At 62.7% G+C, this 26,434-nt stretch overlaps 1 protein-coding gene across 1 annotated transcript in view; it reads left to right on the top strand.

The window, feature by feature from the left end:
• Window positions 1-553: 553 nt before the first annotated feature.
• LOC137466896 (host cell factor 1-like) overlaps window positions 554-26,434 on the top strand; it is a 36,537-nt gene continuing 10,656 nt past the window's right edge. The window contains 17 exon segments of the mRNA XM_068178513.1: window positions 554-682; window positions 1,827-1,987; window positions 3,305-3,347; window positions 3,349-3,514; window positions 5,661-5,745; window positions 6,194-6,300; window positions 8,186-8,365; window positions 10,687-11,175; window positions 12,720-12,880; window positions 14,215-14,412; window positions 15,404-15,634; window positions 16,708-16,812; window positions 19,775-19,997; window positions 20,849-20,991; window positions 22,730-22,868; window positions 24,004-24,209; window positions 24,798-26,358. Of these exon segments, the coding sequence (XP_068034614.1) occupies window positions 638-682; window positions 1,827-1,987; window positions 3,305-3,347; window positions 3,349-3,514; window positions 5,661-5,745; window positions 6,194-6,300; window positions 8,186-8,365; window positions 10,687-11,175; window positions 12,720-12,880; window positions 14,215-14,412; window positions 15,404-15,634; window positions 16,708-16,812; window positions 19,775-19,997; window positions 20,849-20,991; window positions 22,730-22,868; window positions 24,004-24,209; window positions 24,798-26,358 (4,243 nt within the window). The 5' untranslated portion in view covers window positions 554-637.

A 26,434-nucleotide genomic window follows, 5' to 3' on the forward strand; every position in this document is an offset into this window, starting at 1 on the left:
GAGGGTGTGGGGGGGCACCTGAGGGTGTGGGGGGCACAGGGGTAGCACTGGGGAGGAGCTGCAGGTGTCGAGTACAGGTGGGCACCTGGGGGGGCACCTGAGGGTGTGGGGGGCACAGGGGTGGGGTTTGGGGAGGAGCTGCAGGTGTGGGGCACCTGGGGGGGCACCTGAGGGGGTACAGGGGTGGGGTTTGGGGAGGAGCTGCAGGTGTGGGGCACCTGGGGGGGCACCTGAGGGGGGTACAGGGGTGGGATTGGGGAGGAGCTGCAGGTGTAGAGCACAGGTGGGGCACCTGGGGGGCACCTGAGGGTGTGGGGGGGCACCTGAGGGTGGGATTTGGGGAGGAGCTGCAGGTGTAGAGCACAGGTGGGGCACCTGGGGGGGACACCTGAGGGGGTACAGGGGTGGGATTGGGGAGGAGCTGCAGGTGTCGAGCACAGGTGGGGCACCTGGGGGGCTACAGGGGGAGTGGGGGGGTCCCCCCAGGGATGGGATTGGGGCTCATTCCTGGTGTCCCCCCGTGTCCCCGCAGCCACCAACCAGTGGTTCATCCCGGCCGTGCGGGGGGGACATCCCCCCGGGCTGCGCCGCCTACGGCTTCGTGTGTGACGGCACGCGGCTGCTGGTGTTCGGGGGCATGGTGGAGTACGGCAAGTACAGCAACGACCTCTACGAGCTGCAGGTACCCCAGCACCTGGGGAACCCACCTGGGCACCTGGGGAGCACCTGGGGAACCCACCTGGGCACCTGGGGAACCCCCCTGAGCACCTGGGGAGCACCTGGGGAACCCACCTGGGCACCTGGGGAACCCACCTGAGCACCTGGGGAACCCACCTGGCACCTGGGGAACCCACCTGGGCACCTGGGGATCACTGGGGAATCCCACCTGAGCACCTGGGGAACCCACCTGGGCACCTGGGGAACCCACCTGGGCACCTGGGGATCACTGGGGAATCCCCCCTGAGCACCTGGGGAACCCACCTGGGCACCTGGGGAACCCACCTGGGCACCTGGAGAGCACCTGGGGGAACCCACCTGAGCACCTGGGGAACCCCCCTGAGCACCTGGGGATCACCTGGGGAGCACCTGGGGAACCCACCTGAGCACCTGGGGAACGCCCCCCTGAACACCTGGGGGACCCACCTGAGCACCTGGGTAACCCACCTGGGCACCTGGGGAATCCCCCTGGGCACATGGGTAACCCACCTGGGCACCTGGGGATCACCCGGGGAACCCCCCAAGCACCTGGGGATCACCTGGGGATCCCCCCTGAGCACCTGGGGAACCCACCTGGGCACCTGGGGAACCGACCTGAGCACCTGGGGAACCCCCTTGAGCACCTGGGGACCACCTGGGGAATCCCCCCTGAGCACTTGGGGAACCCACCTGAGCCCCCCCCTGAGCTCCTGGGGAACCCCATAGCACCTGGGGAACCCCCCCCCCAAACCATAGGTGACTCCGTGGGAACCCCCCCCCCCCAAAATACCCTGGAGCCCTCCCCAGAACACGCCCCCAAACACCTGGGGACCCCCCCCAAAACACCTGAGGACCCCCTGGGACCACCCCAAAAGATTCCAGAACCCCCCCCCACAAACCATGGGTAAACCCCTGGGACCCTCCCAAAAAACTCCAGGACCCCCTCAGGAACCCCCTCAAACACCTGGGAACCCCCCCCCCCCCCAGACACCCTGGGACCCCCCCCCAAAAACACCTGGGACCCTCCCGAACACCCGGACCCCCCCAGTTTTGGGGTCCCCCACATCCCCCTGGGTGCCCCCCAATCCCAGACCCCCTCCCCCAAATCCCACCCCCCCACACCATTCCAGGCCTCCAGGTGGGAGTGGAAGCGGCTGAAGGCGAAGACCCCCAAAAATGGGCCCCCCCCTTGCCCCCGGCTGGGCCACAGCTTCTCCCTGGTGGGCAACAAGTGTTACCTGTTCGGGGGGCTGGCCAACGACAGCGAGGACCCCAAAAACAACATCCCCCGGTACGGGCCTCCCCAAAACCCAGGGGGCACCCCAAAACCTGGGGGGGTACCCCAAAACTTGGGGGGCACCCAAAAACCCCGGGAATCAATGTGGGGAGGGGGCTTGGGGCTGGTTTGGGGGTCTACAGGGAATTTTTGGGGGTGTGGGGGCGAGCCTGAAACATTTGGGGTCATTTTTAGGGGGCACCCCAAAACTTGGGGGGCACCCAAAACCCCCGGGAATCAATGTGGGGAGGGGGCTTGGGGCTGGTTTGGGGGTACACGGAGACTTTTGGGGGGTGTGGGGTGAGCCTGAAACATTTGGGGTCATTTTTAGGGGGGGCACCCCAAAACCTGGGGGGGTACCCCAAAACTTGGGGGGCACCCAAAACCCCCGGAATCAATGTGGGGAGGGGGCTTGGGGCTGGTTTAGGGGCATAGAGGGAGTTTTGGGGGGTGTGGGGTGAGCCTGAAACATTGGGGTCATTTTTAGGGGGGCACAGGGACCCTTGTGGGGCCACACAGGTGACCCCAAAACCCTGGGAGTTACGGGGAGGGCAGGGGGACACCCCAAAACCCCGGGAATAGGGTTGGGATGGGGGGACTTGGAGACATTTCCTATTTTTGGGGGACACCGGCGTGACCCTAAAACATTGGGGTCATCTTTGGGGGGGATTCAGGGGTCCCCGGCAGGGGCGCAGGTGAAACTGGCACGGTTTTGGGTGAATTTTAGGGGTTTTAAGGACTCTTTTAGGGGTGTCCCGTGTCCCCAAACAGCATTTTAGGGCGAGGTCCCACATTCCCAAACCCCCTTTTGGGATTTTTTTGGGGTCTCCTGAATTTCTGAACCACTTGCACATGTGGGCACAGGTGTTTTTGGGGCCATCCTGAGTGAATTTTATGGGATTTAAGGACTTTTTTTAGGGCAATCCCATATCCCCAGCACCCTTTTAGGTCATTCCCACATACCCAAACCCCCTTTTGGGATTTTTTTGGGGTCTCCTGAATTTCTGAACCACTTGCACATGTGGGCACAGGTGTTTTTGGGGCCATCCCGAGTGAATTTTATGGGATTTAAGGATTTTTTAGGGCAATCCTATATCCCCAGCACTCTTTTAGGACAGTCCTACATACCCAAACCCCCTTTTGGGATTTTTTTTGGGGTGTCCAGATCTTCTCAATCCCCTCCCCAGATATCTGCACACATGCACACAGGTATTTTTGGGTCCATCCCGAGTGCATATTATGGGATTTATGGACCTTTTAGACTCCCATATCCCCAACCACCCTTTTAGGATTTTTAATGGGATCTCCTGACCCCAATATCCCTTTCCTCAGGTACCTGAACGACCTCTACGTGCTGGAGCTGCGCCCGGGCTCGGGGGGTGCTGGCCTGGGACATCCCCATCACTTATGGGGTGCTGCCCCCTCCCCGGGAATCCCACACGGCCGTGGTGTACACGGAGCGCGACGGGCGGCGCTCGCGCCTCGTCATCTACGGGGGCATGAGCGGCTGCAGGCTGGGGGATTTGTGGACGCTGGACATCGGTACGGGGGGGTTTTGGGTGACTTTTGGGGTTTTTAATGGATTCTGTGGGGTTTTTGTGGGGTTTGGAGGGAATTTGAGGGATTTTGGGGTCAGGGGAATGGGGTTTCCTGGGGGATATCGTCATCTCCGGGGCCGTGAGCGGCTGCAGGCTGGGGGATTTGTGGACGCTGGACATCGGTACGGGGGGGGTTTTGGGGGAGTTTTGGGGTTTTTAATGGGTTTTGTGGGGTTTTTGTGGGGTTTGGAGGGGATTTGGGGTTGAGGGAGTGAGGGATAGTGAGGGACATGGGGGCGTCTACGGGGACGTGAGCGGCTGCAGGCTGGGGGATTTGTGGACCCTGGACATCGGTACGGGGGGTTTTTGGGGGAGTTTTGGGGTTTTTAAGGGGTTCTGTGGGGTTTTTGTGGGGTTTGGAGGGGATTTGAGGGATTTTGGGGTCAGGGGAATGAGGGTTCCTGGGGGAATATCGTCATCTGTGGAGCCATGAGTGGCTGCAGGCTGGAGGATTTGTGGACCCTGGACATCGGTATTGGGGATTTTGGGGGAGTTTTGGGGGTTTTAAGGGGTTTTGGGGGAGTTTTGGGGTTTTTAATGGATTCTGTGGGGTTTTTGTGGGGTTTGGAGGGGATTTGGGGTTGAGGGAGTGAGGGATAGTGGGGGACATGGGGGCGTCTACGGGGGCGTGAGCGACTGCAGGCTGGGGGATTTGTGGACCCTGGACATCGGTATTGGGGATTTTGGGTGACTTTTGGGGTTTTTAAAGGGTTTTGGGGGAGTTTTGGGGTTTTTAATGGATTCTGTGGGATTTTTGTGGGGTTTGGAGGGGATTGGAGGGATTTTGGGGTCAGGGGAATGGGGGTTCCTGGGGGATATCGTCATCTACGGAGGCATGAGCGGCTGCAGGCTGGGGGGTTTGTGGACCCAGGACATCGGTACGGGGGGGTTTTGGGGGAGTTTTGGGGTTTTTTATGGGTTCTGTGGGGTTTTTGTGGGGTTTGGAGGGGATTTGAGGGATTTTGGGGTCAGGGGAATGGGGGTTCCTGGGGGATATCGTCATCTCTGGGGCTGTGAGCGGCTGCAGGCTGGGGGATTTGTGGACCCAGGACATCGGTACGGGGGGGTTTGGGGTTTTTGGGGTTCTTTTTGGGGGATTTGGGGGGTTTTTAGGGAATTTGGGATCTGGAGGACTCAGGGCATTGGAGGGCAGTGAGGGACACCGGGGGGTGTTGGTGTCTGTGGGGTGTGAGTCGCTGTTTCTTTACATTTTCGGTGGTTTTGGGGCAGTTCCCTCGCATTTTGGGGTCGTTTCCTCACATTTTGGATTAATTTCTTCAAATCCTGAGTGACTTTGGGGTCGTTTCCTCACATTTTTAATTAATTTCTTCACATTCTGGGTGATTTTGGGTCCTTTTCCTCACATTTTTGGGCCATTTCCTCACCTTTTGGGGTTGTTTCCTCACATTTTGGGTCAATTTCCTCACATTTTTGGGCCATTTCCTCACATTTTGGGGTCGTTTCCTCACGTTTTGGGGTCGTTTCCTCACATTTTGGGTCAATTTCCTCACCTTTTGGGGTTGTTTCCTCACATTTTTGGTCATTTCCTCACATTTTGGAGTCGTTTCCTCACATTTTGGGTCAATTTCCTCACGTTTTGGGGTTGTTTCCTCACATTTTGGGGTCATTTCCTCACGTTTTGCGGTCATTTCCTCACCTTTTGGGGTCGTTTCCTCACATTTTGGGGTCATTTCCTCACGCTTTGGGGTCGTTTCCTCACATTTAGGTCAATTTCCTCACATTTTGGGGTCGTTGCCTCACATTTTGGGGTCGTTTCCTCACATTTTGGGTCAATTTCCTCACATTTTTGTGTCGTTTCCTCACATTCTGGGGTAGTTTCCTCACATTTGGGTCAATTTCCTCACCTTTTGGGGTCATTTCCTCACCTTTTGGGGTCGTTTCCTCACATTTTGGGTCATTTCCTCACGTTTTGGGGTCTTTTCCTCACATTTTGGGTAATTTCCTCACATTTTGGAGTCATTTCCTCACCTTTTGGGGTCGTTGCCTCACATTTTGGGGTCGTTTCCTCACATTCTGGGGTCGTTTCCTCACATTTTGGGGTCATTTCCTCACATTTTGGGGCTTTTCAGAGACGCTGACCTGGAACAAGCCGAGCCTGAGTGGGGTTGCTCCCCTCCCCCGCAGCCTCCATTCGGCCACCACCATCGGCAACAAGTGAGTCTGGGGGCGACCCCCCCCCCCCCAAAAAAAAACCCCAAAATCCCCCCCTGACCCCTCCTTTGTCCTGGGGGGTCCCTCTGTGTCCCTGTCCCCACCCCGGGGGGGGGTTGGGTCCTTAGGGGGGTGTTTGGGTTTATTTTAATTTTTTAATTAATATGGGTGATCTAATTATTCCCCCAAAGATGAAAATTTTGGGTTGGGGGTCTCTGGGTGTCCCTCTGACCCCCCCCCCCCCCCAAGGAGGGACATTTTTGGGGGGTGGGTGCCCCTATGACCTCCCACCCCAGGAGGGACATTTTGGGGTCTGGGTGTCTCGGTGATCTTTGTGACCCCCCCTGTGGACCCCCCAGGGCTGTGCAGATTTTTGGGGTGGGGGTCCCTGGGTGTCCCCCCGAGCCCCCTGACCCCTCCCTGACCTCTGCCCTCCCCCCCCATCCCCCAGGATGTACGTTTTTGGGGGGTGGGTGCCCCTGGTGATGGATGACGTGAAGGTGGCGACGCACGAGAAGGAGTGGAAGTGCACCAACACCTTGGCCTGCCTGAACCTGGGTGAGGAGGGGGCTTGGGACCCCCAAAACTGACCCAAAACCCACCCTGAACCCCCAAACCTGAGCCTGAGTGAGGAGGGGGCTTGGGACCCCCAAACCCACCGCAAATCCACCCAAAACCCACCCTGAACCCTCAAAACTGAACCTGGGTGAGGAGGGGGCTTGGGACCCCCAAACCCACCCCAAATCCACCCTAAAAACCACCCTGAACCCCCAAAACTGAACCTGGGTGAGGAGGGGGCTTGGGACCCCCAAAACTGACCCCAAATCCACCCTAAAACCCACCCTGAACCCTCAAAACTGAACCTGGGTGAGGAGGGGGCTTGGGACCCCCAAACCCACCCCAAATAAACCCTAAACCCACCCTGAACCCCCAAACCTGAGCCTGAGTGAGGAGGGGGCTTGGGACCCCCAAACCCACCCCAAATCCACCCTAAAAACCACCCTGAACCCCCAAAACTGAACCTGGGTGAGGAGGGGGCTTGGGACCCCCAAAACTGACCCCAAATCCACCCTATAACCCACCCTGAACCCCCAAAACTGAACCTGGGTGAGGAGGGGGCTTGGGACCCCCAAACCCACCCCAAATCCACCCAAAACCCACCCTGAACCCCCAAACCTGAGCCTGAGTGAGGAGGGGGCTTGGGACCCCCAAACCCACCCCAAATCCACCCTAAAACCCACCCTGAACCCCCAAAACTGAACCTGGGTGAGGAGGGGGCTTGGGACCCCCAAACCCACCCCAAATCCACCCTAAAAACCACCCTGAACCCCCAAAACTGAACCTGGGTGAGGAGGGGGCTTGGGACCCCCAAAACTGACCCAAAACTCACCCTGAACCCCCAAAACTGAACCTGGGTGAGGAAGGGGCTTGGGACCCCTAAACCCACCCCAAATCCACCCTAAAATCCACCCTGAACCCCCAAAACTGAACCTGGGTGAGGAGGGGGCTTGGGACCCCCAAACCCACCCCAAATCCACCCTAAAACCCACCCTGAACCCCCAAACCTGAGCCTGGGTGAGGAGGGGGCTTGGGACCCCTAAACCCACCCCAAATCCACCCAAAACACACCCTGAACCCCCAAACCTGAACCTGGGTGAGGAGGGGGCTTGGGACCCCCCTAACTCACCCCAAATCTTTTCTGGTACCCCCAAAACTGACCCCAAATCCACCCCAAAACCCCTGAACACCTCCCCAAACCCTTCCCCAAATCCCCCCAAGCCCCTCCCCAATTCCCCCAAATCCCCCCAAACCCCTCCATGAGCCCCCCAAACCCCTCTGTGACCCCCCCAAACCCTGGTGTGACCCCCTAAACCCCCCTGTGACCCCCCCAAACCCCTCTGAGTCCCCCCAAACCCCTCTGTGATTCCCCCAAACCCCTCTGAGCCCCCCAAACCCCTCTGTGACCCCCCAAACCCCACTTTGAGCCCCCTCAAACCCCACTTTGAGCCCCCCAAACTCCTCTGTGACCCCCAAACCCCTCTGTGACCCCCCAAACCCCTCTGTGACCCCCCAAACCCCACTTTGAGCCCCCCAAACTCCTCTGTGACCCCCAAACCCCTCTGTGACCCCCCAAACCCCTCTGTGACCCCCCAAACCCCACTTTGAGCCCCCCAAACTCCTCTGTGACCCCTCCCAAACCCCTCTGAGCCCCCCCAAACCCCTCTGTGACCCCCCCAACCCCTCCCCAGTTCCCCCAAACCCCTCTGTGACCCCCAAACCCCACTTTGAGCCCCCTGTGACCCCCTAAACCCCTCTGAGCCCCCCCAAACCCCTCTGTGACCCCCCCAAACCCCTCCCCAGTTCCCCCAAACCCCTCTGAGCCCCCGAAACCCCACTTTGAGCCCCCCCAAACCCCTCTGTGACCCCCCCCGTGCCCCCCCAGACTCGATGGCCTGGGAGCCCTTGGTGCTGGAGACGCTGGAGGACAACGTGCCGCGGGCTCGTGCCGGGCACTGCGCCGTGGCCATCGCCACCCGCCTCTACATCTGGAGCGGCCGCGACGGCTACCGCAAGGCCTGGAACAACCAGGTGTGCTGCAAGGACCTGTGGTACCTGGAGACAGGTGAGTCTGGGGGGGCTCGGGGGGCTCAGGGGGGCTGCAAGGACCTGGGGGGCTGCAGGGACGTGGGGGGGCTCAGGTGTGCTGCAAGGCCTGGAACAACCAGGTGTGCTGCAAGGACCTGTGGTACCTGGAGACAGGTGAGTCTGGGGGGCTGCAAGGACCTGTGGTACCTGGAGACAGGTGAGTCTGGGGGGCTTGGGGGGCTCGGGGGCTGCAAGGACCTGTGGTACCTGGAGACAGGTGAGTTTGGGGGGTCTCAGGTGTGCTGCAAGGACCCGTGGTACCTGGAGACAGGTGAGTCTGGGAGGGCTTGGGGGGCTCAGGGGGGCTGCAAGGCCTGGATCAGGTGTGCTGCAAGGACCTGTGGTACCTGGAGACAGGTGAGTCTGGGGGGGGCTTGGGGAGCTCAGGGGGGCTGCAAGGCCTGGAACAATCAGATGTGCTGCAAGGACCTGTGGTACCTGGAGACAGGAGTTTGGGGGGTCTCAGGTGTGCTGCAAGGACCCGTGGTACCTGGAGACAGGAGTTTGGGGGGTCTCAGGTGTGCTGCAAGGACCTGTGGTACCTGGAGACAGGTGAGTCTGGGGGGGCTGCAAGGACATGGGGGGTCTCAGGTGTGCTGCAAGGACACCTGTGGTACCTGGAGACAGGTGAGTCTGGCAGCCCCAGGTGTGCTGCAAGGACCTGTGGTACCTGGAGACAGGTGAGTCGGCGGGCTGGGGGGTCCCAGATGTGCTGCAACACAGGTGTGATGGTATACCCCAGGTGTAACACAGTGTGGTATGAGTGCTGCAGGTGTACCCGGGAGTTCCATAGGTGTAAGGCAGCTGTACCCAGGTGTACCAACTTGTACTCGTACGTATCCAGGTGTGATATGAGTGGTACAGGTGTACCCAGGTGTACCAACCTGTACTCGTACGTATCCAGGTGTGATACGAGTGGTACAGGTGTACCCACCTGTACCCCAGGTGTACCCAGCTGTGATATGAGTGGTACAGGTGTACCCAGGTGTACCCACCTGTACTTGTATGTATCCAGGTGTGATATGAGCGGTCCAGTGTACCCAGGTGTACCAACCTGTACCCAGGTGTACCAACCTGTACTCGTACGTATCCAGGTGTGATATGAGTGGTACAGGTGTGCCCAGGTGTGCCCCAGGTGTACTCACCTGTACCCAGGTGTAACAAGTGTCACATAGGTATAACCCAGCTGTACCCAGGTGTGATGTGACCGGCACAGGTGTACCCAGCTGTGATATGAGCAGTAGAGGTGTACCCAGGTGTACCCAGCTGTGATACGAGTGGTACAGGTGTACCCAGGTGTACCCCAGCTGTACCCCAGGTGTACCCAGCTGTGATATGAGCGGTACAGGTGTACCCAGGTGTACCCAGGTGTACCCCAGGTGTACCCAGCTGTGATATGAGTGGTACAGGTGTACCCAGGTGTACCCCAGCTGTACCCCAGGTGTACCCAGCTGTGATATGAGCGGTACAGGTGTACCCAGGTGTACCCCAGCTGTACCCCAGGTGTACCCAGCTGTGATACGAGCGGTACAGCTGTACCCACCTGTACCCCAGGTGTACCCAGCTGTGATATGAGTGGTACAGCTGTACCCAGGTGTACCCCAGGTGTACCCAGCTGTGATATGAGTGGTACAGGTGTACCCCAGGTGTACCCAGCTGTGATACGAGCGGTACAGGTGTACCCAGGTGTACCCCAGGTGTACCCAGCTGTGATATGAGTGGTACAGGTGTACCCAGGTGTACCCCAGGTGTACCCCAGGTGTACCCAGCTGTGATACAAGCGGTACAGCTGTACCTAGCTGTACCCCAGGTGTACCCAGCTGTGATATGAGCGGTACAGGTGTACCCAGGTGTACCCAGGTGTACCCACCTGTACCCCAGGTGTACCCAGCTGTGATATGAGCGGTACAGGTGTACCCAGGTGTACCCAGCTGTACCCCACCTGTACCCCAGGTGTACCCAGCTGTGATACAAGCGGTACAGGTGTACCCAGGTGTACCCCAGGTGTACCCAGCTGTGATATGAGCGGTACAGGTGTACCCAGGTGTACCCAGCTGTACCCCAGCTGTACCCAGCTGCGATATGAGCGGTACAGCTGTACCCAGGTGTACCCCAGGTGTACCCAGCTGTGATACAAGCGGTACAGGTGTACCCAGGTGTACCCCAGGTGTGCCCAGCTGTGATATGAGTGGTACAGGTGTACCCACCTGTACCCCAGGTGTACCCAGCTGTGATACGAGTGGTACAGGTGTACCCACCTGTACCCCAGGTGTACTCACCTGTCCCCTGTCCCCGCAGAGCGCCCGCCCGCCCCGGGCCGCGTGCAGCTGGTGCGCGCCAACACCACGTCGCTGGAGGTGAGCTGGGGCGCGGTGCCCACGGCCGACTCGTACCTGCTGCAGCTGCAGAAGTACGAGCTGCCCGCCGCGCCCGCGCCGCCGCCCGTGCCCTCGGTGCCCGCCAACCCCCCCAAGAGCCCCGCGCCCGCCGCGCCCGCGCCGCCGCCCGCGCCCCCCGCCCTGCCCCAGCTGGGGGGCGTGGGGCTCACCCTGCTGCCGCCGCCCGCCGCGCCCCCCAACCCGCCCGGCGTCGCCGCCGCCGCGGGGACGGCGGGGACGGGCGGCCGGCGGCGGCGCCGCCGGGGGGGGTGGCGGCGGTGGCGGCGGCCGCGGGCGGGGCCGGGGGGGGCGGTGGCCGCGCCCCCCGGTGCCACCTTGCAGGTGCTGCCGGCCGCGGGCGGGGCGGCCACAGCGGCCAGCGGAGCGGCCACGGCGGGGAGGGCACCTGGTGAGTGTGGGGAGGGGGTGTTGGGGACATTTGGGGATCACTGGGGACATGGGGCGTGGCAGGGGGAGAGATTGGGACATGACAGGACGTTGGGGACATGGGGACGTGATAGGACATTGGGGACATGGCAGGACGATGGGGACATGGGGACGTGATAGGACATTGGGGACATGGGGACGTGATAGGACATTGGGGACATGGCAGGACGATGGGGACATGGGGACGTGATAGGACATTGGGGACATGGGGACGTGATAGGACATTGGGGACATGGCAGGACATTGGGGACACGGGGACATGACAGGACACTGGGGACACGCGGACGTGATAGGACATTGGGGACATGGCAGGACATTGGGGACATGGGGACGTGATAGGACATTGGGGACATGGCAGGACATTGGGGACATGGGGATGTGATAGGACATTGGGGACATGGCAGGACATTGGGGACATGGGGACGTGATAGGACATTGGGGACATGGCAGGACATTGGGGACATGGGGACGTGATAGGACATTGGGGACATGGCAGGGGAAGAGATGAGGACATGACTGGGGACATTGGGGACATGACAGGACATTGGGGACATGGGGACATTGGGGACATTGGGGACATGGGGATTTGATAGGACATTGGGGACATGGCAGGGGAAGAGATGGAGACATGACATTGGGGACATGGGGACATGACAGTAAGAGATGGGTAAGAGATGGGTAAGAGATGAGGACATGATATTGGGGACATTGGCAGGACATGACAGGACATTGGGGACATTGGAGACATGGCGGGGGAAGAGATGAGGACATGACAGGACACTGGGGACATGGGGACATGACAGGACACTGGGGACATGGGGACATTGGGGACATGGGGACGTGATAGGACATTGGGGATATGGGGACATGAGAGGACATTGGGGACATGGGGATGTGATAGGACCTTGGGGACAGGGCAGGGGAAGAGATGAGGACGTGACACTGGGGACATTGGGGACAGTGGCGACATGGCAGGGGACCAGATGGGGACATTGGGGACACGGGGACATTGGGGACATTGGGGACACGGGGACATGACGGGACGTGCGGGACATGGGGACGTGATAGGACATTGGTGGGACATTGGGGACATGGCAGGGGAAGAGATGGGAACGTGACATTGGGGACATAGGGACATGACAGGACATTGGGGACATGGGGGGACATTAGGGACACGGCAGGGGACACTGGGGAGAGGTGGGGACATAGGGGACATGGTGGGGGGGACACTGGGGACACGGGGGGGAAACGGGGACATTGGGAGCAGAGATGGGGACTTTGGGGGGGTCACTGGAGACACTGGGGACATTGTTGGGGGGGAAGTGGGGACACTGGGGACAGAGATGGGGACATTGCAGGGGACAGGAGGGTGGCAGGGGACACACGGGGGATGTCCCTTGGTGTCCCTGTCCCCTGCCCAGGTGTCCTGGCGATGCTGAGGGGGACACGGGGGATGTCCCTGGTTGTCCCCAACCCCACACTGACCCCCCCCGTGTCCCCCGCCAGGTGTCCCGGCGGTGCTGAAGGTGACCGGTCCCCCTGCGGCCAGCGCGGGGCCACCGCTGGTCACCGTGCGCTCGGCCGGGCCCGGCAAGGCCCCGGTGACGGTGACATCGCTGCCCGCCGGCGTCAGGATGGTGGTGCCCACCCAGAACCCCCAGGGCACGGTGAGAGCGGGCACACACCTGGGGACACCTGGGACAGGTGGGGGACGCGGGGAGGGGTCCCAGGGGGTGTTTGGGACATGGGGAGGGGCCTGGGGGCGATTGGGGACAGAGGGAGGGACCCCAGAACGTCCTGGGGGGGTACCTGGGGACACAGGTGTGACACAGGAGATACCTGGGGACACAGGTGTGACACAGGAGATACCTGGGGGACACAGGTGTGACACAGGTGAGCTCCAGGGGGTACCTGGGGACACAGGTGTGACACAGGTGAGCTCCAGGGGATACCTGGGGGACACAGGTGTGACACAGGGGATACCTGGGGACACAGGTGTAACACAGAGGAGCTCCAGGGGGTACCTGGGGACACAGGTGTGACACAGGTGAGCTCCAGGGGATACCTGGGGACACAGGTGTGACACAGGTGAGCTCCAGGGGGTACCTGGGGGACACAGGTGTGACACAGGGGATACCTGGGGGACACAGGTGTGATATAGGTGGTCCTTGGGTGTCACCATGCTGTCCCAGCTGTACCCCAGGTGCCTCCAGGTGTGTCCCAGGTGTGGCCTGGTGCCCCCCTAGCTGTCCCCAGGTGTACTCCAGCTGTCCCTCCAAGTGTGCTCAGGTGTCCCTAGGCGTGCCCAGGTGTGCTTAAGTGTCCCCAGGTGTGCTCAGGTGTGCTCCCAGCTGTCCTCAGGTGTGCCCAGGTGTACTTAAGTGTCCCCAGGTGTGCTCAGGTGTGTCCCTAGCTGTCCCCAGGTGTGCTCAATTATGCCCCTAGGTGTCCCCAGCTGTGCCCAGGTGTGCTTAAGTGTCCCCAGATATGCCCAGCTGTGCCCCTAGGTGTGCTCAGGGGTGTTCAGGTGTGTCCCTAGCTGTCCCCAGGTGTGCTCAGGTGTGCTTCCAGCTGTCCTCAGGTGTCCCTAGGCATGCCCAGGTGTGCTTAAATGTCCCCAGGTGTGCTAAGGTGTGTCCCCAACTGTGCCTAGGTGTGCTCAGGGGTGTTCAGGTGTGTCCCTAGCTGTCCCCAGGTGTGCTCAGGTGTGTCCCTGGCTGTCCCCAGGTGTGCTCAATTATGCCCCTAGGTGTCCCCAGCTGTGGCCAGGTGTGCTTAAGTGTCCTCAGGTGTGCTCCCAGCTGTCCTCAGGTGTCCCTAGGCGTGCCCAGGTGTGCTTAGGTGTCCCCAGGTGTCCCTGGGCGTGCCCAGCTGTGCTCAGGTGTGCTCAGGTGTGCTCAGGTGTGCTCCCAGCTGTGCTCAGGTGTCCCTAGGTGTGCCCAGCTGTGCTCAGGTGTCCCCAGGTGTCCCCAGGTGTGCTCAGGTGTGCCCCCCCGCGCAGGTGATCGGCAGCAGCCCCCAGATGAGTGGCATGGCCGCGCTGGCCGCAGCGGCCGCGGCCACCCAGAAGATCCCGCCGGCCTCGGCGCCCACCGTGCTCAGCGTCCCCGCGGGGGCCACCATCGTCAAGACGGTGGCCGTGACCCCCGGGGCCACCACCCTGCCCGCCACCGTCAAGGTGGCCTCGTCACCTGTCATGGTAGGGGACACTCGAGGGTGGCTTGGGTGACGCCGGGGGGGCTGGGTGTGCTGGTGTCATTGTCACCGTGGTGTCACCAGGGCTTGGGTGACCTGGGGTGGCACCGGGGTACTCGAGGTGACTCCGTGGTGTCACCAGCAGCCTCGTGGGTGTCCCCGCGCTGTCCCCATGACATCCCCGCAATGTCTCACCACGTCCCCGCGCTGTCCCCACCATGTCCCCTCGCTGTCCCCACCATGTCCCCTCGCTGTCCCCACTGTGTCCCACACTGTCCCCACAATGTCCCAACGCTGTCCCCACCACGTCCCCTCGCTGTCCCCACGCTGTCCCCACCATGTCCTTGTCACGTCTCCACAATGTCCCCACGCTGTCCCCACCATGTCCCCACCATGTCCCCTCGCTGTCCCCACTGTGTCCCACACTGTCCCCACCATGTCCCCTCGTTGTCCCCACACTGTCCCCATGCTGTCCCCACCATGTCCCCTCGCTGTCCCCACACTGTCCCACACTGTCCCCACCATGTCCCCTCGCTGTCCCACACTGTCCCCTCGCTGTCCCCACACTGTCCCCATGCTGTCCCCACCATGTCCCCTCGCTGTCCCCATGCTGTCCCCTCAATCTCCCCACGCTGTCCCCACCATGTCCCCTCAATCTCCCCACGCTGTCCCCACCATGTCCCCTCGCTGTCCCCACCATGTCCCCTCGCTGTCCCCACGCTGTCCCCTCAATCTCCCCACACTGTCCCCACCATGTCCCCTCGCTGTCCCCACCATGTCCCCTCGCTGTCCCCACGCTGTCCCCTCAATCTCCCCACACTGTCCCCACCATGTCCCCTCGCTGTCCCCATGCTGTCCCCTCAATCTCCCCACGCTGTCCCCACCATGTCCCCTCGCTGTCCCCTCGCTGTCCCCACCATGTCCCCTCGCTGTCCCCACGCTGTCCCCTCAATCTCCCCACGCTGTCCCCACCATGTCCCCCCGTGTCCCCCCAGGTGAGCAACCCCGCCACGCGCATGCTGAAGACTGCGGCCGCCCAGGTGGGCACAGCCGGGGCGTCCCCCGCGGCCACCAACGCGGCCACCAGGCCCATCATCACCGTGCACAAGTCCGGCACGGTGACGGTGGCCCAGCAGGCCCAGGTGGTCACCACCGTGGTCGGAGGGGTCACCAAGACCATCACGCTGGTCAAGAGCCCCATCTCTGTCCCGGGGGGCAGCGCCCTGGTGAGGGGGGACACGGGCTTGGGGACAGGGGGGACATGGGTTTGGGGACATTGAGGGGTGGGGACACAGATTTGGGGACAGGGGGACACGGGTTTGGGGACATTGTGGGGTGGGGACACAGATTTGGGGACAGGAGGGACATGGGTTTGGGGACATTGTGGGGTGGGGACACAGATTTGGGGACAAGAGGGACTTGGGTTTGGGGACATTGTGGGGTGGGGACACAGATTTGGGGACAGGAGGGACACGGGTTTGGGGACATTGGTGGGGTGGGGACACAGATTTGGGGACAGGAGGGACATGGGTTTGGGGACATTGAGGGGGGTGGGGACACAGATTTGGGGACAGGAGGGACTCGGGTTTGGGGACATTGTGGGGTGGGGACACAGATTTGGGGACAGGGGGACATGGGTTTGGGGACATTGTGGGGTGGGGACACAGATTTGGGGACGGGGGACATGGGTTTGGGGACATTGTGGGGTGGGGACAGAGATTTGGGGACAGGGGGGACACGGGTTTGGGGACATTGGTGGGGTGGGGACACAGATTTGGGGACAGGGGGACATGGGGGGACATGGGTTTGGGGACATTGTGGGGTGGGGACACAGATTTGGGGACAGGAGGGACACGGGGGGACATGGGTTTGGGGACATTGGGGGGGTGGGGACACAGATTTGGGGACAGGGGGGACATTGGGGGTGGGGACATGATTTTGGGGACATTAACGGGGGTGGGGACACTGGGAGTGCAGGGACGTGGATTTGGGGACATTTGGGGGGTGGTGACACAGATTTGGGGATGGGGGGGACATTGTGGGAGGTGGGGACACGGGTTTGAGGGGGTCTTCAGGGGTGGGGACCCCAATTTGGGGACGTCGGGAGGGTGAGGACACAGATTTGGGGACGGGGGGACACTGTGGGGGGTGGCAACACGGATTTTGGGGGTCCCGGAGGGCTCTGGGGGTGTGGGGACCCCAGTTTGGGGGTGGGGAGGGTGGACACAGATCTGGGGACGTTTGGAGGGTGGGGACACGGATTTGGGGGGGGGTCTCTGAGCCCCCTGGGCCCCCCCAGATCTCCAACCTGGGCAAGGTGATGTCGGTGGTGCAGACGAAACCTGTGCAGAGCTCGGCTGTCACCGGGCAGGCCTCGAGCGGCCCTGTCACCCAGATCATCCAGGTGACACCCCAAAATCCCCCCAAAATGTCCCAATTTAACCCCCAAATCACCCCAAAATTCTCCCAAATTATCCCCAAATCGCTGAGATCCCCCCAAAACCCCCATCGGCTGTCACCGGGCAGGCCTCGAGCGGCCCTGTCACCCAGATCATCCAGGTGACACCCCAAAATGTCCCAATTTAACCCCCAAATCACCCCAAAATTCTCCCAAATTATCCCCAAATCGCTGAGATCCCCCCAAAACCCCCATCGGCTGTCACCGGGCAGGCCTCGAGCGGCCCTGTCACCCAGATCATCCAGGTGACACCCCAAAATCCCCCCAAAATGTCCCAATTTAACCCTCAAATCACCCCAGAATCCTCCCAAATTATCCCCAAATTGCTGAGATCCCCCAAAACCCCCATCGGCTGTCACCGGGCAGGCCTCGAGCGGCCCTGTCACCCAGATCATCCAGGTGACACCCCAAAATGTCCCAATTTAACCCCAAAATCACCCCAAATCCTCCCAAATTATCCCCAAATTGCTGAGATCCCCCCAAAACCCCCATCGGCTGTCACCGGGCAGGCTTCAAGTGGCCCTGTCACCCAGATCATCCAGGTGACACCCCAAAATCACCCCAAAATGTCCCAATTTAACCCCAAAATCACCCCAAAATCCTCCCAAATTATCCCCAAATTGCTGAGATCCCCCCAAAACCCCCATCGGCTGTCACCGGGCAGGCTTCAAGTGGCCCTGTCACCCAGATCATCCAGGTGACACCCCAAAATCACCCCAAAATGTCCCAATTTAACCCCAAAATCACCCCAAATCCTCCCAAATTATCCCCAAATCGCTGAGATCCCCCCAAAACCCCCATCGGCTGTCACCGGGCAGGCCTCGAGCGGCCCTGTCACCCAGATCATCCAGGTGACACCCCAAAATCACCCCAAAATCACCCCAAAATGTCCCAATTTAACCCCAAAATTACCCCAAAATCACCTCAAATCCTCCCAAATTATCCCCAAATCGCTGAGATCCCCCCAAAACCCCCATCGGCTGTCACCGGGCAGGCTTCAAGTGGCCCTGTCACCCAGATCATCCAGGTGACACCCCAAAATCACCCCAAAATGTCCCAATTTAACCCCCAAATTACCCCAAAATCACCCCAAAACTGCCCCCAAATCCTCCCCAAATCGCTGAGACCCCCCCCGAGTCCCTGAGATCCCCCCAAAGCCCCCATCGGCTGTCACCGGGCAGGCTTTGAGCGGCCCTGTCACCCAGATCATCCAGGTGACACCCCAAAATCACCCCAAAATCACCCCAAAATGTCCCAATTTAACCCCAAAATTACCGCAAAATCACCCCAAAAATCCCCTCAAAATCACCCCCAAATCACCCCCAAATCACCCCCAAAATCACCACAAAATCACCCCCAAATAATCCCAAAATCCCCCCAAAATTAACCCCAAATTACTCCAAAATCCCCCCGAGGTCCTGATCCCCCCCAAAACCCTCCCTCGGCTGTCACTGACCGCTGCCCCCGAGTGACCACTGCCCCTGAGTGACCACCACCCCTGAGTGACCATTGCCCCCGAGTGACCACTGCCCCTGAGTGACCACTCCCCTGAGTGACCATTGCCCCCGAGTGACCACTGCCCCTGACTGACCACTGCCCCTGAGTGACCACCGCCCCTGAGTGACCACCACCCCTGAGTGACCACTGCCCCTGAGTGACCACCGCCCCTGAGTGACCACTGCCCCTGAGTGACCACCGCCCCCGACTGACCACTGCCCCTGAGTGACCACTGCCCCTGAGTGACCACTGCCCCCGAGTGACCACCGCCCCTGAGTGACCACTGCCCCTGAGTGACCACTGCCCCCGAGTGACCATTGCCCCCGAGTGACCACTGCCCCTGAGTGACCACTGCCCCTGAGTGACCACCGCCCCTGAGTGACCACTCCCCTGAGTGACCACCGCCCCTGAGTGACCACCGCCCCTGAGTGACCACTCCCCTGAGTGACCACCGCCCCTGAATGACCACCACCCCTGAGTGACCACCACCCCTGAGTGACCACCGCCCCTGAGTGACCACCACCCCTGAGTGACCACTGCCCCCGACCCCTCCCCACTGACTGACCACCCCTGAGTGACCACTGCCCCCGAGTGACCACCACCCCTGAGTGACCACCACCCCTGAGTGACCACCGCCCCTGAGTGACCACCACCCCTGAGTGACCACTGCCCCCGAGTGACCACTGCCCCCGAGTGACCACCACCCCTGAGTGACCACCGCCCCTGAGTGACCACCACCCCTGAGTGACCACTGCCCCCGACCCCTCCCCACTGACTGACCACCCCTGAGTGACCACTGCCCCCGAGTGACCACCACCCCTGAGTGACCACTGCGCCTGAGTGACCACTGCCCCTGACTGACCACTGCCCCTGAGTGACCACTGCCCCTGAGTGACCACTGCCCCCGACTGACCACTGCCCCCGACTGACCACTGCCCCCGACCCCTCCCCACTGACTGACCACTGCCCCTGAGTGACCACCACCCCTGAGTGACCACTGCCCCCGAGTGACCACCACCCCTGAGTGACCACCACCCCTGAGTGACCACTGCCCCCGAGTGACCACTGCCCCTGAGTGACCACCGCCCCTGAGTGACCACCCCCTGACTGACCACCCCCTGAGTGACCACCCCCTGACTGACCACCCCGACTGACCACTCCCCTGAGTGACCACTCCCCTGACTGACCACCCCCTGACTGACCACCCCGACTGACCACTCCCCTGAGTGACCACTCCCCTGACTGACCACCCCCTGACTGACCACTCCCCTGAGTGACCACCCCCTGAGTGACCGCTCCCCTGAGTGACCACCCCCTGACTGACCTCCCCGAGTGACCACTCCCTTGAGTGACCACCCCCTGAGTGACCACTCCCCTGAGTGACCACCCCCTGAGTGACCGCTCCCCGCAGACCAAGGGCCCCCTGCCCGCGGGGACCATCCTGAAGCTGGTGACGTCAGGGGAGGGGAAGCCCACCACCATCCTGACCAGCACGCAGGCGGGGGCGGGGGCGGCCAAGCCCCCCACCATCCTGGGCATCAGCAGCGTGTCCCCCAGCACCACCAAGCCCGGGACCACCACCATCATCAAAACCATCCCCATGTCGGCCATCATCACCCAGTCGGGGGCTACCGGTGAGTGAGACCCCTCCCCAAATTAACTGAACCCATCCTGAGACCCCCAAAATCCCTGAGACCCCCAAACCCTCCGAGACCCCCACCCCTGGGACCACCACCATCATCAAAACCATCCCCACGTCGGCCATCATCACCCAGTTGGGGTCTATCTGTGAGTGAGACCCCTCCCCAAATTAACTGAACCCATCCTGAGACCCCCAAATTCCCTGAGACCCCCAAACCCTCTGAGACCCCCACCCCTGGGACCACCACCAGAACCATCCCCATGTCGGCCATCATCACCCAGTCAGGGGTTACCGGTGAGTGAGACCCCTCCCCAAATTAACTGAACCCATCCTGAGACCCCCAAAATCCCTGAGACCCCCACCCCTGGGACCCCCACCAGAACCATCCCCATGTCGGCCATCATCACCCGGTCAGGGGTTACCAGTGAATGAGACCCCTCCCCAAATTACTCTGAGACCCCCAAACCCCCTGAGACCCCCACCAAAACTATCCCCATGTCGGCCATCATCAGCCAGCCAGGGGTTACCAGTGAATGAGACCCCTCCCCAAATTACTCTGAGACCCCCAAACCCCCTGAGACCCCCACCAAAACCATCCCCATGTTGGCCATCATCAGCCAGGGGTTACCAGTGAGTGAGACCCCTCCCCAAATTAACCTTAACCCCCCTGAGACCCCCCCCCAAATCATCCCTGAGACCCCCAAATTATCCCCAGAATCCCTGAGACCCCCAAACTCCCCCAGCCCACCCAGTCCCCCATCACCACCCCGTCAGGGGTCCCCAGTGAGTGACCCCTGTGTCCGTGTCCCCCCCCCCAACCCCGTGACCCCCCTGTGTCCCCAGGTGTCACCAGCAGCCCCGGGATCAAGTCGCCCATCACCATCATCACCACCAAGGTGATGACCTCGGGCACCGGGACCCCCGCCAAGATCATCACGGCCGTCCCCAAGCTGGGCGGGGGGCACGGCCAGCAGGGCGTGACACAGGTGAGGGCACACCTGGGGGCACCTGAACACCCCTGGGACACCTGGGGGCACCTGAACCCCCCCAGGGGACACCTGAACACCCCTGGGACACCTGGGGGCACCTGAACCCCCTCCCTGGGGACACCTGAACACCCCTGGGACACCTGGGGACACCTGAACCCCCTCCCTGGGGACACCTGGGGACACCTGAACCCCCCCAGGGGACACCTGAACACCCCTGGGGACACCTGGGGGCACCTGAACCCCCTCCCTGGGGACACCTGGGGACACCTGAACCCCTCCCTGGGGACACCTGAACACCCCTGGGACACCTGGGGGCACCTGAACACCCCCAGGGGACACCTGAACACCCCTGGGACACCTGGGGGCACCTGAACCCCCTCCCTGGGGACACCTGGGAGCACCCATGGACACCTGAACCCCCCCCAGGGGACACCTGAACACCCCTGGGACACCTGGGGACACCTGAACCCCCTCCCTGGGGACACCTGGGGACACCTGAACCCCTCCCTGGGGACACCTGAACACCCCTGGGACACCTGGGGACACCTGAACCCCCTCCCTGGGGACACTTGGGGACACCTGAACCCCCCCCCGGGGACACGTGGGGACACCTGAACCCCCCCAGGGGACACCTGAACCCCCACCTGGGGACACCTGAACCCCCCCAGGGGACACCTGAACCCCCACCTGGGGACACCTGAACACCCCTGGGACACCTGGGGGCACTTGAACCCCCCAGGGGACACCTGAACCCCCACCTGGAGACACTTGGGGACACCTGAACCCCCCCAGGGGACACCTGAACCCCCACCTGGGGACACCTGGGAGCACCCGGGGCCACTGGAACCCTCCCCTGGGGACACCTGAACACCCCTGGGACACCTGGGGGCACTTGAACCCCCCAGGGGACACCTGAACCCCCACCTGGGGACACTTGGGGACACCTGAACCCCCCTGGGGACACCTGGGGACACCTGAACCCCCCAGGGGACACCTGAACCCCCACCTGGGGACACCTGGGAGCACCTGGGGCCACCAGAACCCTCCCATGGGGACACCTGAACCCCCCCTGGGGACACTTGGGGACACCTGAACCCCTCCCTGGGGACACCTGAACACCCCTGGGACACCTGGGGGCACTTGAACCCCACCCTGGGGACACCTGAACCCCCACCTGGGGACACCTGGGAGCACCTAGGGACACCTGAACCCCCCCTGGGGACACCTGGGAGCACCCGGGGACACCTGAACCCCTCCCTGGGGACACCTGGGGACACCTGAAGCCCCACCTGGGAGCACCCGGGGACACCTGAACCCCTCCCTGGGGACACTTGGGGACACCTAAAGCCCCACCTGGGAGCACCTGGGGACACCTGAACCCCTCCCTGGGGACACTTGGGGACACCTGAACCCCCCCCTGGGGACACCTGGGAGCACCTGGGGACACCTGAACCCTCCCCTGGGGACACTTGGGGACACCTGAAGCCCCACCTGGGGACACCTGAGACTGGGGGAGTTCAGGGACAATGGCAAGGGCAGGAGGTGACAGGGGAGGAGTCACATGGGGAGGGGTTGGTGACACTGGGGACGAGGGTCTGGGGACACCGCTGGGGTCAGCTGAGGGGTTGGGGACATCGATGGCAGTGGGGGTGGTTTGGTGACACCGGGGACACCGGCGGGGTGTCCCAGCCCCCGAGGGGTGCCCCGGTGACAGCGGTGTCCCCGTGTCCCCCAGGTGGTGCTGAAGGGGGCCCCGGGGCAGCCGGGGACCATCCTGAGGACGGTGCCCATGGGGGGGGTCCGGCTCGTCACCCCCGTCACCGTCTCGGCCGTCAAGCCCACGGTGACCACCCTGGTGGTCAAGGGCACCACCGGTGAGTGGGGGTCACTCTGGTGGTCATTGGGTCACCTCTGGGTCACTGGGGTGACCACCCTGGTGGTCAAGGGCACCACCGGTGAGTGGGGGTCACTCTGGGGTCATTGGGTCACCTCTGGGTCACTGGGGTGACCACCCTGGGGGTCAAGGGCACCACCGGTGAGTGGGGGTCACTCTGGGGGTCATTGGGTCACCTCTGGGTCACTGGGGTGACCACACTGGTGGTCACAGGTCATTTCTGGGTCACTGGGGTGACCACCCTGGGGGTCAAGGGCACCACCGGTGAGTGGGGGTCACTCTAGGGTCATTGGGTCACCTCTGGGTCACTGGGGTGACCACCCTGGTGGTCACAGGTCATTTCTGGGTCACTGGGGTGACCACCCTGGTGGTCACAGGTCATTTCTGGGTCACTGGGGTGACCACCCTGGTGGTCAAGGGTAGCACCGGTGAGTGGGGTCACTCTGGGGTCATTGGGTCACCTCTGGGTGATTGGGGTGACCACACTGGTGGTCACAGGTCATTTCTGGGTCACTGGGGTGGCCACCCTGGGGGTCAAGGGCACCACCGGTGAGTGGGGGTCACTCTGGGGGTCATTGGGTCACCTCTGGGTCACTGGGGTGACCACCCTGGTGGTCAAGGACACCACCGGTGAGTGGGGGTCACTCTGGGGTCAATGGGTCACCTCTGGGTCACTGGGGTGACCTCCCTGGTGGTCACAGGTCATTTCTGGGTCACTGGGGTGACCACCCTGGGGGTCAAGGGTAGCACTGGTGAGTGGGGGTCACTCTAGGGTCATTGGGTCACCTCTGGGTCACTGGGGTGGTCACTTGTGGTCAAGGGCACCACTGGTGGTGGGGGGGGATTACCAGGGGGTCATTGGGTCACTGAGAGGTCACTGGAGGGGTCATTGGGGTCACCATGGCGTCACTGAGGTGACCACCCTCGTGGTCAAGGGTACCATCGGGTGAGTGGAAGGGTCATGGGGTCAGTGGGGGGACACCAGGAGGTCACTTGTGGGGTGGGGGGGTCACCACGGGGTCACTGTGCCACAGGGAGTGGTCACTGTGGCACCAGGGGGTCACTTTAGGGTCACTTTTCCTAGCGGTCACTCACTGCTCTCCTGTCCCTGGCAGGTGTGACCACGCTGGGGACGGTGACAGGGACAGTGTCCACCAGCCTGGCCGGCGGGGCAGGTGGCCACAGCGCCACGGCCTCGCTGGCCACGCCCATCACCACCCTGGGGACGATCGCCACCCTGTCCAGCCAGGTCCTGAACCCCGCGGCCATCACGGCCACCGCGGCCGGGGGCGGCCTGGGGACACCGACCATCACCATGCAGGTGAGGGGACACTGGGGACATTGGGGACATTGGGGACACCGACCATCACCATGCAGGTGAGGGGACACTGGGGACACTGGGGACATTGGGGACAGGGGGGACACTGACCATCACCATGCAGGTGAGGGGACATTGGGGACATTGGGGACACTGACCATCACCATGCAGGTGAGGGGACACTGGGGACATTGGGGACACTGGGGACACTGGGGACACCGACCATCACCATGCAGGTGAGGGGACACTGGGGACATTGGGGACACTGGGGACACCGACCATCACCATGCAGGTGAGGGGACACTGGGGACACTGGGGACACTGGGGACACTGACCATCACCATGCAGGTGAGGGGACACTGGGGACACTGGGGACATTGGGGACACTGACCATCACCATGCAGGTGAGGGGACACTGGGGACATTTCGGGGCGTCCCCAAACACAGCTCAGCCCCAGCTGTGCTGCTGACAGGAGCAGGGAGGGGACACACAGGAATTTGGGGTGACACAAGGGGGTGTCACAGAGATTTGAGGCTGGGGGCGGTGTCTGTGGTCAGTGCCACCTCTCCTGACCCGCTGTGGGGACACAGCCGGTGTCCCAGCCCACGCAGGTGACGCTGATCACCACGCCCAGCGGCGTGGAGGCCCAGCCCGTCCACGACCTCCCCGTGTCCATCCTGGCGTCCCCCACGGCCGAAGGTCCCCCCGCGGCCACCTCGGGGGGTGGCAGCCTGGCCGAGCCCCCCCCCGCCGAGGCCACCCCGGGCACCGTCACCCTGGTGTGCTCCAACCCCCCCTGCGAGACCCACGAGACCGGGACCACCAACACGGCCACCACCAGCCTGGTGGCCAACGTGGGGACGGGGGGGGGACAGCTGCAGCTGCTCTGCGAGGACACGGGCGGGGGGACAGCGGTGCCAGCGCCCCCCCGGGCCTGCTCCAACCCCCCCTGCGAGACCCACGAGACGGGGACCACCAACACCCCCACGGCGGCGGGGGCAACGGGGACAGCGCGCTTGGGGACACCCGGGGGACCGCCCTGCCCCACGCAGCAGACGGCGGCCACGGGGACAACGATGACGGCGCGGTTGTGCCCCCCCGAAGGCGGCAGCGGCGGTGGCAGCGGTGTCACCTCGTGCCAAACGCAGGAGGCAGCCCCGTGCCAAACGCCCTGGGGGCAGCCTGAGGTGGGGACGGCCACCGGGGCGGTCACTGCGGCCACCACGGCGAGCTGTGAGACCCCAGCGGGGACACGGCTGTGTGCCAACCCGCCCTGCGAGACCCACGAGACGGGGACGACCAACACGGTGACGGTGACAGGGTCACAGCTCTGCTCCAACCCCCCCTGCGAGACCCACGAGACGGGGACAACCAACACGGTGACAACCACGGGGACACGGCTGTGTGCCAACCCGCCCTGCGAGACCCACGAGACGGGGACGACCAGCACGGTGACAATGACATCGTCACAGCTCTGCTCCAACCCTCCCTGCGAGACCCACGAGACGGGGACGACCAACACGGTGACAACCACGGGGACACGGTTCTGCTCCAACCCTCCCTGCGAGACCCACGAGACGGGGACAACCAGCACGGCCACCACCACCACGGCCACCTCGCGCCCCCCGCCCGAGTCGGGGACAGCGGTGCCACCACCTCGAGGCGTCCCCCCCTGCGCCAACCCCCCCTGCGAGACCCACGAGACGGGGACGACCAACACGGTGACCATGACATCGTCACAGCTCTGCTCCAACCCCCCCTGCGAGACCCACGAGACCGGGACCACCAACACGGCCACCACGGCCACCGCGGGCTCCCGGACGGGTGACACTACCACGGCCACCAGCGCCGCCACCGCCGCCACCACCTCCAGCACGGGGGTGTCCCCGCCTTGTGCCAACCCCCCTTGCGAGACCCCCGAGACCGGGACCACCAGCACGGCCACCAGAGCGGGGTCCTCGCCCTGCCAGAGCCACCAGAGCGGGGCCACCAGCACGGCCACCACCGAGGGGACGACACCGCCCCCGCCCTGTGCCACCACCGCCGCCACCAGCCCTCCCCGCGCCTGCTCCAACCCCCCCTGCGAGACCCACGAGACGGGGACAACGGCCACGGCCACCACGGTCACCGCCAGCATGGGCGCCAGCCAAGGTGACCCCCGCATCGTCCCCAAATCGTCCCCAAATCGTCCCCAAATCGTCCCCTCTGCCCTTTACCTTGGGCTGGT

This window comes from Anomalospiza imberbis, unplaced genomic scaffold (genome assembly GCF_031753505.1).
Source record: "Anomalospiza imberbis isolate Cuckoo-Finch-1a 21T00152 unplaced genomic scaffold, ASM3175350v1 scaffold_465, whole genome shotgun sequence".
Taxonomy (NCBI): domain Eukaryota; kingdom Metazoa; phylum Chordata; class Aves; order Passeriformes; family Viduidae; genus Anomalospiza; species Anomalospiza imberbis.